Source organism: Ammospiza nelsoni, chromosome 5, assembly GCF_027579445.1.
Source record: "Ammospiza nelsoni isolate bAmmNel1 chromosome 5, bAmmNel1.pri, whole genome shotgun sequence".
Taxonomy (NCBI): Eukaryota; Metazoa; Chordata; class Aves; order Passeriformes; family Passerellidae; genus Ammospiza; species Ammospiza nelsoni.
In genome coordinates, this window is record NC_080637.1 from 57,835,603 (window position 1) to 57,849,193 (window position 13,591).

A 13,591-nucleotide genomic window follows, 5' to 3' on the forward strand; every position below is an offset into this window, starting at 1 on the left:
ATCCATATAAGATATAAGTGCCCTATGAGCATTAATACGTATCACAACTTAGAGTGACGCTAAATATTGGCTATATTGCATTCTTTAAACAAAATTACATATTTGACCCTTTAGAATAATTTCTTCTCATGATATAATAGTTACATAATTCATGTAGTTGACAATATTTATATTATTCCATTGGCTTTTATGATATTTTACTATTATATATGATAATTGATAAGCTTTCTAGCATATAATATGTACACAGGGGATATATATACACAAATTAACAACCTAGATCTTTACATATACAAAGTATCAGGTCAGCTCCAACACAGTTGGTACAATGCTGACCTGAAGGATTCCCATGAGGGAAGAAGGAGAAACAACGTCCATTCAGCAATCCCAAACATTGCCCAGGGATTGTGGAGTCTCCCTCCCCAGAGAGAGAGAGTCAACAACCTTGATCCGAACGCAATCCTTTGTAGTGTAGAGAGGGAAGACCTGCCGGGAGCACCCCTGAAGCAAATGATGCCACCAGTGGTCCTTTCAAACATTCCCTCATCTGAGATTCTGAGATTCGTGTCTCGGCACAAGATGAAGCCCTCAGAGGGAAAATGGACTCAAAGAAAGAGGTGGGGGAATAATAGCATTTCCTTGTGCATGTTCCTTGATCTTTGGAGCCAACCTGGTCATCACTGGATGCAGTGCTGGGGAGGCTCTTGAGACCACACTGCTGCTGCTGCTGCTGCTGCTGATGGCATAGTGCTGCTACGCAGCGTTTTCCCTTCCCTCTCCGAAACCCACCTTCTCCCTTCTTTTCCCATCTCTCCTGAGAACTGGTTCTCTGCCCCCCGGTGTGAGCCTCACAAGCACAGCTCTGTGCTGGAGAACCTCTTTCACTGTTCATTTCTAAGGATCCGTTTGAACCAATGCTGCAGATCCATGTACTGGTTCATTGCCTGAGAGTGGGCAACGGGATCCATCACCAGGTCATGGAAGAGATTGCGTGACCTGGCCATTAGGACCTCTGGGGGCAAGCGGATGCCCTCAGGAAGCCTCTGGTTGCCCACAATGAAGTGATTGAGGCGTCTCCTTTCCACACACGTGCGCAGGCTCTCGCTGATATCCATCAGCCGGCTCACAAAATGTCTCCTGCGCCACTGTGACGCGGGCAAGATGCTCAGGAGGTGCATGACAATGGTCTTGATGGTATAGGTGGAAAAGCCTAAGCCCAGCTGAAGACGAGTGAAGAACTGCAGGCATTTCAGGTGCAAGCTGTCAGGGGGAGCCTGCCTGGCGATGTACCTGAAGAACTTCATCTCGGCCACAGCGTAGCTCTCTGGCCAGATTGTGCTGGAGGTGTGGGCTTGCCTAGGCTGGCTGCTCACAAAGACGTCTGAGTTGCCTTGCCGCACCCCAAAGAGGATCTCGATCCGGTAGCTTTCTCTGCCGTTGGTCACCTTGAACTGGCAGGAGCGTCTGGGGGGCAGCAGCACTAAATGCCAACTGTGTGACTCAAGCAAAGCCGGCCAGATTGCTCTCACCAGCTGGTAGAACCAGCGGGCAGTTTTCTCCACGTCCAGGTAGGAGCCCGTGCACAGGGTATGAAGGAGGCTGGGATCCTGATGCCTCCTCAGCTCCTCCTCAGGGTGGTGCAGGAAGCACAGCATGTGCTCACCCTGCTGCTCACTCGTGCAGGTGCACTCCTGCTGCACGCGGATGTGGAAGTTCCTCAAGCGCCTCTGCCATGCAGTGCCCAGCTCTAGGTGGAAGCTGTGCCCTCGGGGAGGTGTCATGGGTATGAGCACCTGGTACACAACATCCTGCTCACGGGGACTCCAACCTTCGAAGGCACTGCCCACCCCAATGGCTCCTTGCAGCACCGGATAGAAACTGTTGGACAAGACCCGTCGAAAATAAATTGCAAAATGCTCCATCAGGGTTCTTGTCCACATGCATCCTCCCTGCAGGTCCTGCACAGGCCACTGTACGCGCTCCATTATGATTCTTCCAAAGTTGTCGGCACGATCACGGAATTCTTGCACTTGATTTCCAACGTCATTGACGTTTGCTGCATTGGCAGCTTCATTGCCAGCTTCATTGGCAGCAGCATTGTCGACATCCTCTGCACGGCCATCATCACTGTCGTCTTCCTCCACCTCCATTTCATTGTCTCCTTCATCTTCATTTCCAAAGTCTTCTTCATGTGCATGCACATTTTCAACCTCCTCTTCATTTACACCATCATGTGCTTCTCCTTGCTCCTCTGTCCTCAGGCTCCCTTTCCTCCACATATACCACAGTGCCAAGAGAAGGAGCAGGAGCCCAGCAAGAGCCCAGAGCTGCCAGTGCTGCCGGGCAGAGGAGAGCAGGTCTCCCCAGGCCAAGACACCCTGCTTCAGCAGGACCAGCTGCTCCACCTCCCGCTGCAGATGAATCTTCTCCTCTTCCTGGAGCTTGGCACGCACCTCCATTCGCAGACGTGTCACCTCGTCCAAGCCATTACCCACGGGCTGTGGGTACTGGACTAAACTTGGCAAGAGCAAGAGCCACAATACCCAGGTATCCATGGTCTGCAGGAGGATGGAGAGAAGGCCTTGAGAGGGAGGGGCTGAGAGGGAGCCAGCTGGCAGCAGGGATTGTGGGGGGCAGCAGGGACAGGAATTCCAGGGATCTGGGAGCAGGAAGCACAGGACCCCAGAGAGCTGGCAAGCAGCCAGGCCCGTTCCGCTGCCCAAGCTGCAGCAGCAGCAGGAGCAGCACGGTGTCCTGCCCAAGGCTGGGCCATGAGGGGCTGTTCCTGGATGCAGGGGGAAAAGCCAGCCCCGGGTACTGCGTTTCTGCCCCGGCCCTTATCCCCAGCCCAGCCTCCCCACCATGTGTGCACTCACCGCTTGCCCAAGCAATACAGGGCCAGCGTTACCTGCTGGGGCCTTGTATAGCTGCCCCCATTTGTGACATGGCCCCGTCACGTCATGGACGTCACAGTACACCACAGCCAGCCCAGCCCCACCCTTTGTCCCCACCCCAGCTCAGACTGTCGCAGGGGCCCTGGGGTACCGGTTAAGGCAGCCTTTGAGTGAATCTTCTTCAAAGAACCTCTCTTGGCCCTTCTCTTGTCTTTTTTCTCAGCTGCCCTCCACTGGCAATCTCATAGATATCCATGTTGGAAGGCACTCTTGAGAATCACGGAGTCAAAGCCTTGACTCCATGCTGAGCTTCAGTTAAATCTCTGAGTCTATAAAAGCTGCACTTTGGTTTCAGCCCTGCTGCTTTTCTGAAGAATGAGCATGACAGCATCCTCTTGGCTTCCCCACACCACTTGTGGACCAGGCCTCTGGAGAGCACTCCTTTTTTCTACTCCAGAAAGAGTTTCCCAGCACAATTGTTCTGCATTAGAAAGATGTCTTTTAGGTGACCAGTTCCAGATAGATTGGTCTGTCTTTCTGTGCATAAACAGGCACAGCTACACAGACTGCAGTGATGAACCGCCATCTAAGAGTCGCAGGCTGCTATTGTAGCTCTTCCCCCTGATTCCTACCCAAAAATGCTCAACCCCATCAGCACCATCATTAAGCTCTAGACAGGTGGAACCCCGCCTTACATAAAGGGTGAGCCCAGCGCCCCCCCCTTCCCTGCCTGTGTCTTCTGCAGGGTTACAAAGATATAAACCAGAGGGCTATTGTGGTGGTCAGCAGCTTGCCTGAAGGCCTCACGCTTTCATTTCATCCTAATTTTAGAACTGAAGCAGAAGTAATTCTATAAGTACTTTAATGATGAAACTTAACCAGTGTGGACCGTTAGGGAGCAGGCCCGGACCGTTGGGGACACCAGCAGCTATTGGCTGTTTGACCGGGTGGCAACTGCTTCAACCAATGTGGACTGACCAGGCAGACATTCAGATCTGCAAAGGAAGAGAGCACTCAATAAAAGTTGCTTGCTGTGCATGAAGCTTGGTGCGTGTGTATGGTGCCATTCCTGCCTCCACAATCAAAGTGGCAGAGGGGTTCCATACAGTAGGAAACTGGAGAAGTCTTGTTCCTTCCGAGTACCTCAGGCAGTGGGGGAAGGAAGAGGGTGATGCACCAGGGAATTAGGATAAAAAAGGAGGCTGCGGCCTTGTCCTGGGTCTCAAGAAATCGAGACACCCCAAGGGGAAATGTCCCTTGGCCTCTCCCTTTATTCCAATACTATTACAGGACTCCTCTGTATCCTCCCTGGAGATAACCTCTGGCGTTGTGAAGTTTGTTCCCCACAGGGACACACCCTACTCTTTCAGTGCTCATTCTCCAGCTCTTCTCTGCTTTCTAACACATCTAGAAGCCCGTGTCCTTGCTGCTGCACGGATCTCCCACGGCTCTCTGCCAGCAGCACTCCAGAGCTCCCAGCTCCAGCTGGCAGGGCCTCAGCACCTGCCCTGTGCCCTCCCGCCCTGACGGCCACACCAGGCCCTGCTTGCCGTCCTCATGGTGGCACTCCTGGCCCCAGCGTTCTCCAAGGCCTTCTCCGGGGGCACCTTCTTGCGGCCTTTCACTCTCTGCACCAGGCCCAGCAGAGACCTGAGAGCGGCAGTGGACAAGGGCCTGCAGGGACAGCACCAGGCCCAGTGGCTTCCCTCTGACAGTGGGCCGGCTTGGGCTGGAGATGCACAAGAAATTCTTGCCTCTCAGGCTGCTCAGGCCCTTGCCTACACACACTGCCCACAGCAGCTGTGGCTGCCCCATCCCTGGCAGCGTTCCAAGCCAGGCTGGACGGGGTCTGAAACAAGCGGGCCCAGGAGAAGGTGTCCCTGCCCTTGGCAGCAGGGTTGCAACAAGACCATTTTTAAGCATCCTTCCAAGGGAGGCCCTTCTGGCCTTCTGTGGTCGCAGGGGCCGCGGTCAACTGGACTTAATTTCTGATTAGAACCAATTCACCACTGCAAGTATGGCCAATTTCAAGGAGACTCTTCACAAGCTCAGATTCACAACTTGTCGCTTTTACCTACACTACAGGTCTGGTTGAGGTCAATAAAGTCTTGCATGATCCAGGTTCTGGAATCTTGTCCTTTATTGAATCAAGAGCAACGAAATTTCCAGGTTGCTACTCATAAAAGCACTAACTATAGAACATAGTTGTGTGTCCCCAGCAGACAGAGACACGATATATGTCTTTACTACTACATTAAAAAAAACTCTTATATATTAAACTCCTTATATATACAATATAACATTTATAATTGCTACGTATGATATAAATGTATCAATTTTTTGGAAATTTTAAAATAACATGTTTTCATCCATATAAGATATAAGTGCCCTATGAGCATTAATACGTATCACAACTTAGAGTGACGCTAAATATTGGCTATATTGCATTCTTTAAACAAAATTACATATTTGACCCTTTAGAATAATTTCTTCTCATGATATAATAGTTACATAATTCATGTAGTTGACAATATTTATATTATTCCATTGGCTTTTATGATATTTTACTATTATATATGATAATTGATAAGCTTTCTAGCATATAATATGTACACAGGGGATATATATACACAAATTAACAACCTAGATCTTTACATATACAAAGTATCAGGTCAGCTCCAACACAGTTGGTACAATGCTGACCTGAAGGATTCCCATGAGGGAAGAAGGAGAAACAACGTCCATTCAGCAATCCCAAACATTGCCCAGGGATTGTGGAGTCTCCCTCCCCAGAGAGAGAGAGTCAACAACCTTGATCCGAACGCAATCCTTTGTAGTGTAGAGAGGGAAGACCTGCCGGGAGCACCCCTGAAGCAAATGATGCCACCAGTGGTCCTTTCAAACATTCCCTCATCTGAGATTCTGAGATTCGTGTCTCGGCACAAGATGAAGCCCTCAGAGGGAAAATGGACTCAAAGAAAGAGGTGGGGGAATAATAGCATTTCCTTGTGCATGTTCCTTGATCTTTGGAGCCAACCTGGTCATCACTGGATGCAGTGCTGGGGAGGCTCTTGAGACCACACTGCTGCTGCTGCTGCTGCTGCTGCTGCTGATGGCATAGTGCTGCTACGCAGCGTTTTCCCTTCCCTCTCCGAAACCCACCTTCTCCCTTCTTTTCCCATCTCTCCTGAGAACTGGTTCTCTGCCCCCCGGTGTGAGCCTCACAAGCACAGCTCTGTGCTGGAGAACCTCTTTCACTGTTCATTTCTAAGGATCCGTTTGAACCAATGCTGCAGATCCATGTACTGGTTCATTGCCTGAGAGTGGGCAACGGGATCCATCACCAGGTCATGGAAGAGATTGCGTGACCTGGCCATTAGGACCTCTGGGGGCAAGCGGATGCCCTCAGGAAGCCTCTGGTTGCCCACAATGAAGTGATTGAGGCGTCTCCTTTCCACACACGTGCGCAGGCTCTCGCTGATATCCATCAGCCGGCTCACAAAATGTCTCCTGCGCCACTGTGACGCGGGCAAGATGCTCAGGAGGTGCATGACAATGGTCTTGATGGTATAGGTGGAAAAGCCTAAGCCCAGCTGAAGACGAGTGAAGAACTGCAGGCATTTCAGGTGCAAGCTGTCAGGGGGAGCCTGCCTGGCGATGTACCTGAAGAACTTCATCTCGGCCACAGCGTAGCTCTCTGGCCAGATTGTGCTGGAGGTGTGGGCTTGCCTAGGCTGGCTGCTCACAAAGACGTCTGAGTTGCCTTGCCGCACCCCAAAGAGGATCTCGATCCGGTAGCTTTCTCTGCCGTTGGTCACCTTGAACTGGCAGGAGCGTCTGGGGGGCAGCAGCACTAAATGCCAACTGTGTGACTCAAGCAAAGCCGGCCAGATTGCTCTCACCAGCTGGTAGAACCAGCGGGCAGTTTTCTCCACGTCCAGGTAGGAGCCCGTGCACAGGGTATGAAGGAGGCTGGGATCCTGATGCCTCCTCAGCTCCTCCTCAGGGTGGTGCAGGAAGCACAGCATGTGCTCACCCTGCTGCTCACTCGTGCAGGTGCACTCCTGCTGCACGCGGATGTGGAAGTTCCTCAAGCGCCTCTGCCATGCAGTGCCCAGCTCTAGGTGGAAGCTGTGCCCTCGGGGAGGTGTCATGGGTATGAGCACCTGGTACACAACATCCTGCTCACGGGGACTCCAACCTTCGAAGGCACTGCCCACCCCAATGGCTCCTTGCAGCACCGGATAGAAACTGTTGGACAAGACCCGTCGAAAATAAATTGCAAAATGCTCCATCAGGGTTCTTGTCCACATGCATCCTCCCTGCAGGTCCTGCACAGGCCACTGTACGCGCTCCATTATGATTCTTCCAAAGTTGTCGGCACGATCACGGAATTCTTGCACTTGATTTCCAACGTCATTGACGTTTGCTGCATTGGCAGCTTCATTGCCAGCTTCATTGGCAGCAGCATTGTCGACATCCTCTGCACGGCCATCATCACTGTCGTCTTCCTCCACCTCCATTTCATTGTCTCCTTCATCTTCATTTCCAAAGTCTTCTTCATGTGCATGCACATTTTCAACCTCCTCTTCATTTACACCATCATGTGCTTCTCCTTGCTCCTCTGTCCTCAGGCTCCCTTTCCTCCACATATACCACAGTGCCAAGAGAAGGAGCAGGAGCCCAGCAAGAGCCCAGAGCTGCCAGTGCTGCCGGGCAGAGGAGAGCAGGTCTCCCCAGGCCAAGACACCCTGCTTCAGCAGGACCAGCTGCTCCACCTCCCGCTGCAGATGAATCTTCTCCTCTTCCTGGAGCTTGGCACGCACCTCCATTCGCAGACGTGTCACCTCGTCCAAGCCATTACCCACGGGCTGTGGGTACTGGACTAAACTTGGCAAGAGCAAGAGCCACAATACCCAGGTATCCATGGTCTGCAGGAGGATGGAGAGAAGGCCTTGAGAGGGAGGGGCTGAGAGGGAGCCAGCTGGCAGCAGGGATTGTGGGGGGCAGCAGGGACAGGAATTCCAGGGATCTGGGAGCAGGAAGCACAGGACCCCAGAGAGCTGGCAAGCAGCCAGGCCCGTTCCGCTGCCCAAGCAGCAGCAGCAGCAGCACGGTGTCCTGCCCAAGGCTGGGCCATGAGGGGCTGTTCCTGGATGCAGGGGGAAAAGCCAGCCCCGGGTACTGCGTTTCTGCCCCGGCCCTTATCCCCAGCCCAGCCTCCCCACCATGTGTGCACTCACCGCTTGCCCAAGCAATACAGGGCCAGCGTTACCTGCTGGGGCCTTGTATAGCTGCCCCCATTTGTGACATGGCCCCGTCACGTCATGGACGTCACAGTACACCACAGCCAGCCCAGCCCCACCCTTTGTCCCCACCCCAGCTCAGACTGTCGCAGGGGCCCTGGGGTACCGGTTAAGGCAGCCTTTGAGTGAATCTTCTTCAAAGAACCTCTCTTGGCCCTTCTCTTGTCTTTTTTCTCAGCTGCCCTCCACTGGCAATCTCATAGATATCCATGTTGGAAGGCACTCTTGAGGATCACGGAGTCAAAGCCTTGACTCCATGCTGAGCTTCAGTTAAATCTCTGAGTCTATAAAAGCTGCACTTTGGTTTCAGCCCTGCTGCTTTTCTGAAGAATGAGCATGACAGCATCCTCTTGGCTTCCCCACACCACTTGTGGACCAGGCCTCTGGAGAGCACTCCTTTTTTCTACTCCAGAAAGAGTTTCCCAGCACAATTGTTCTGCATTAGAAAGATGTCTTTTAGGTGACCAGTTCCAGATAGATTGGTCTGTCTTTCTGTGCATAAACAGGCACAGCTACACAGACTGCAGTGATGAACCGCCATCTAAGAGTCGCAGGCTGCTATTGTAGCTCTTCCCCCTGATTCCTACCCAAAAATGCTCAACCCCATCAGCACCATCATTAAGCTCTAGACAGGTGGAACCCCGCCTTACATAAAGGGTGAGCCCAGCGCCCCCCCCTTCCCTGCCTGTGTCTTCTGCAGGGTTACAAAGATATAAACCAGAGGGCTATTGTGGTGGTCAGCAGCTTGCCTGAAGGCCTCACGCTTTCATTTCATCCTAATTTTAGAACTGAAGCAGAAGTAATTCTATAAGTACTTTAATGATGAAACTTAACCAGTGTGGACCGTTAGGGAGCAGGCCCGGACCGTTGGGGACACCAGCAGCTATTGGCTGTTTGACCGGGTGGCAACTGCTTCAACCAATGTGGACTGACCAGGCAGACATTCAGATCTGCAAAGGAAGAGAGCACTCAATAAAAGTTGCTTGCTGTGCATGAAGCTTGGTGCGTGTGTATGGTGCCATTCCTGCCTCCACAATCAAAGTGGCAGAGGGGTTCCATACAGTAGGAAACTGGAGAAGTCTTGTTCCTTCCGAGTACCTCAGGCAGTGGGGGAAGGAAGAGGGTGATGCACCTGGGAATTAGGATAAAAAAGGAGGCTGCGGCCTTGTCCTGGGTCTCAAGAAATCGAGACACCCCAAGGGGAAATGTCCCTTGGCCTCTCCCTTTATTCCAATACTATTACAGGACTCCTCTGTGTCCTCCCTGGAGATAACCTCTGGCGTTGTGAAGTTTGTTCCCCACAGGGACACACCCTACTCTTTCAGTGCTCATTCTCCAGCTCTTCTCTGCTTTCTAACACATCTAGAAGCCCGTGTCCTTGCTGCTGCACGGATCTCCCACGGCTCTCTGCCAGCAGCACTCCAGAGCTCCCAGCTCCAGCTGGCAGGGCCTCAGCACCTGCCCTGTGCCCTCCCGCCCTGACGGCCACACCAGGCCCTGCTTGCCGTCCTCATGGTGGCACTCCTGGCCCCAGCGTTCTCCAAGGCCTTCTCCGGGGGCACCTTCTTGCGGCCTTTCACTCTCTGCACCAGGCCCAGCAGAGACCTGAGAGCGGCAGTGGACAAGGGCCTGCAGGGACAGCACCAGGCCCAGTGGCTTCCCTCTGACAGTGGGCCGGCTTGGGCTGGAGATGCACAAGAAATTCTTGCCTCTCAGGCTGCTCAGGCCCTTGCCTACACACACTGCCCACAGCAGCTGTGGCTGCCCCATCCCTGGCAGCGTTCCAAGCCAGGCTGGACGGGGTCTGAAACAAGCGGGCCCAGGAGAAGGTGTCCCTGCCCTTGGCAGCAGGGTTGCAACAAGACCATTTTTAAGCATCCTTCCAAGGGAGGCCCTTCTGGCCTTCTGTGGTCGCAGGGGCCGCGGTCAACTGGACTTAATTTCTGATTAGAACCAATTCACCACTGCAAGTATGGCCAATTTCAAGGAGACTCTTCACAAGCTCAGATTCACAACTTGTCGCTTTTACCTACACTACAGGTCTGGTTGAGGTCAATAAAGTCTTGCATGATCCAGGTTCTGGAATCTTGTCCTTTATTGAATCAAGAGCAACGAAATTTCCAGGTTGCTACTCATAAAAGCACTAACTATAGAACATAGTTGTGTGTCCCCAGCAGACAGAGACACGATATATGTCTTTACTACTACATTAAAAAAAACTCTTATATATTAAACTCCTTATATATACAATATAACATTTATAATTGCTACGTATGATATAAATGTATCAATTTTTTGGAAATTTTAAAATAACATGTTTTCATCCATATAAGATATAAGTGCCCTATGAGCATTAATACGTATCACAACTTAGAGTGACGCTAAATATTGGCTATATTGCATTCTTTAAACAAAATTACATATTTGACCCTTTAGAATAATTTCTTCTCATGATATAATAGTTACATAATTCATGTAGTTGACAATATTTATATTATTCCATTGGCTTTTATGATATTTTACTATTATATATGATAATTGATAAGCTTTCTAGCATATAATATGTACACAGGGGATATATATACACAAATTAACAACCTAGATCTTTACATATACAAAGTATCAGGTCAGCTCCAACACAGTTGGTACAATGCTGACCTGAAGGATTCCCATGAGGGAAGAAGGAGAAACAACGTCCATTCAGCAATCCCAAACATTGCCCAGGGATTGTGGAGTCTCCCTCCCCAGAGAGAGAGAGTCAACAACCTTGATCCGAACGCAATCCTTTGTAGTGTAGAGAGGGAAGACCTGCCGGGAGCACCCCTGAAGCAAATGATGCCACCAGTGGTCCTTTCAAACATTCCCTCATCTGAGATTCTGAGATTCGTGTCTCGGCACAAGATGAAGCCCTCAGAGGGAAAATGGACTCAAAGAAAGAGGTGGGGGAATAATAGCATTTCCTTGTGCATGTTCCTTGATCTTTGGAGCCAACCTGGTCATCACTGGATGCAGTGCTGGGGAGGCTCTTGAGACCACACTGCTGCTGCTGCTGCTGCTGCTGCTGCTGATGGCATAGTGCTGCTACGCAGCGTTTTCCCTTCCCTCTCCGAAACCCACCTTCTCCCTTCTTTTCCCATCTCTCCTGAGAACTGGTTCTCTGCCCCCCGGTGTGAGCCTCACAAGCACAGCTCTGTGCTGGAGAACCTCTTTCACTGTTCATTTCTAAGGATCCGTTTGAACCAATGCTGCAGATCCATGTACTGGTTCATTGCCTGAGAGTGGGCAACGGGATCCATCACCAGGTCATGGAAGAGATTGCGTGACCTGGCCATTAGGACCTCTGGGGGCAAGCGGATGCCCTCAGGAAGCCTCTGGTTGCCCACAATGAAGTGATTGAGGCGTCTCCTTTCCACACACGTGCGCAGGCTCTCGCTGATATCCATCAGCCGGCTCACAAAATGTCTCCTGCGCCACTGTGACGCGGGCAAGATGCTCAGGAGGTGCATGACAATGGTCTTGATGGTATAGGTGGAAAAGCCTAAGCCCAGCTGAAGACGAGTGAAGAACTGCAGGCATTTCAGGTGCAAGCTGTCAGGGGGAGCCTGCCTGGCGATGTACCTGAAGAACTTCATCTCGGCCACAGCGTAGCTCTCTGGCCAGATTGTGCTGGAGGTGTGGGCTTGCCTAGGCTGGCTGCTCACAAAGACGTCTGAGTTGCCTTGCCGCACCCCAAAGAGGATCTCGATCCGGTAGCTTTCTCTGCCGTTGGTCACCTTGAACTGGCAGGAGCGTCTGGGGGGCAGCAGCACTAAATGCCAACTGTGTGACTCAAGCAAAGCCGGCCAGATTGCTCTCACCAGCTGGTAGAACCAGCGGGCAGTTTTCTCCACGTCCAGGTAGGAGCCCGTGCACAGGGTATGAAGGAGGCTGGGATCCTGATGCCTCCTCAGCTCCTCCTCAGGGTGGTGCAGGAAGCACAGCATGTGCTCACCCTGCTGCTCACTCGTGCAGGTGCACTCCTGCTGCACGCGGATGTGGAAGTTCCTCAAGCGCCTCTGCCATGCAGTGCCCAGCTCTAGGTGGAAGCTGTGCCCTCGGGGAGGTGTCATGGGTATGAGCACCTGGTACACAACATCCTGCTCACGGGGACTCCAACCTTCGAAGGCACTGCCCACCCCAATGGCTCCTTGCAGCACCGGATAGAAACTGTTGGACAAGACCCGTCGAAAATAAATTGCAAAATGCTCCATCAGGGTTCTTGTCCACATGCATCCTCCCTGCAGGTCCTGCACAGGCCACTGTACGCGCTCCATTATGATTCTTCCAAAGTTGTCGGCACGATCACGGAATTCTTGCACTTGATTTCCAACGTCATTGACGTTTGCTGCATTGGCAGCTTCATTGCCAGCTTCATTGGCAGCAGCATTGTCGACATCCTCTGCACGGCCATCATCACTGTCGTCTTCCTCCACCTCCATTTCATTGTCTCCTTCATCTTCATTTCCAAAGTCTTCTTCATGTGCATGCACATTTTCAACCTCCTCTTCATTTACACCATCATGTGCTTCTCCTTGCTCCTCTGTCCTCAGGCTCCCTTTCCTCCACATATACCACAGTGCCAAGAGAAGGAGCAGGAGCCCAGCAAGAGCCCAGAGCTGCCAGTGCTGCCGGGCAGAGGAGAGCAGGTCTCCCCAGGCCAAGACACCCTGCTTCAGCAGGACCAGCTGCTCCACCTCCCGCTGCAGATGAATCTTCTCCTCTTCCTGGAGCTTGGCACGCACCTCCATTCGCAGACGTGTCACCTCGTCCAAGCCATTACCCACGGGCTGTGGGTACTGGACTAAACTTGGCAAGAGCAAGAGCCACAATACCCAGGTATCCATGGTCTGCAGGAGGATGGAGAGAAGGCCTTGAGAGGGAGGGGCTGAGAGGGAGGCAGCTGGCAGCAGGGATTGTGGGGGGCAGCAGGGACAGGAATTCCAGGGATCTGGGAGCAGGAAGCACAGGACCCCAGAGAGCTGGCAAGCAGCCAGGCCCGTTCCGCTGCCCAAGCTGCAGCAGCAGCAGCAGCAGCACGGTGTCCTGCCCAAGGCTGGGCCATGAGGGGCTGTTCCTGGATGCAGGGGGAAAAGCCAGCCCCGGGTACTGCGTTTCTGCCCCGGCCCTTATCCCCAGCCCAGCCTCCCCACCATGTGTGCACTCACCGCTTGCCCAAGCAATACAGGGCCAGCGTTACCTGCTGGGGCCTTGTATAGCTGCCCCCATTTGTGACATGGCCCCGTCACGTCATGGACGTCACAGTACACCACAGCCAGCCCAGCCCCACCCTTTGTCCCCACCCCAGCTCAGACTGTCGCAGGGGCCCTGGGGTACCGGTTAAGGCAGCCTTTG

General features: G+C 52.4%; 3 protein-coding genes across 3 annotated transcripts; all 3 read right to left on the minus strand.

Moving 5' to 3' along the window:
* Positions 1–881: 881 nt before the first annotated feature.
* On the minus strand, positions 882–2,525 carry LOC132073503 (inositol 1,4,5-trisphosphate receptor-interacting protein-like 1). The gene has a single exon (XM_059472596.1). The coding sequence runs from the start codon at positions 2,457–2,459 to the stop codon at positions 882–884; it is 1,578 nt and encodes a 525-aa protein (XP_059328579.1). The 5' UTR covers positions 2,460–2,525.
* A 1,358-nt stretch (positions 2,526–3,883) lies between these two features.
* LOC132073504 (inositol 1,4,5-trisphosphate receptor-interacting protein-like 1) lies at positions 3,884–7,792 on the minus strand. The gene is made up of 3 exons (XM_059472597.1): positions 6,153–7,792; positions 4,445–4,568; positions 3,884–3,889 (listed from the first exon to the last, which is right to left on the minus strand). Exons 1-3 carry the CDS (start codon positions 7,724–7,726, stop codon positions 3,884–3,886), a joined length of 1,704 nt encoding a protein of 567 aa, XP_059328580.1. The 5' UTR covers positions 7,727–7,792.
* A 1,352-nt stretch (positions 7,793–9,144) lies between these two features.
* LOC132073505 (inositol 1,4,5-trisphosphate receptor-interacting protein-like 1) lies at positions 9,145–13,053 on the minus strand. Its single transcript, XM_059472598.1, has 3 exons — positions 11,414–13,053; positions 9,706–9,829; positions 9,145–9,150 (listed from the first exon to the last, which is right to left on the minus strand). Exons 1-3 carry the CDS (start codon positions 12,985–12,987, stop codon positions 9,145–9,147), a joined length of 1,704 nt encoding a protein of 567 aa, XP_059328581.1. The 5' UTR covers positions 12,988–13,053.
* Between the last annotated feature and the right edge of the window lie 538 nt (positions 13,054–13,591).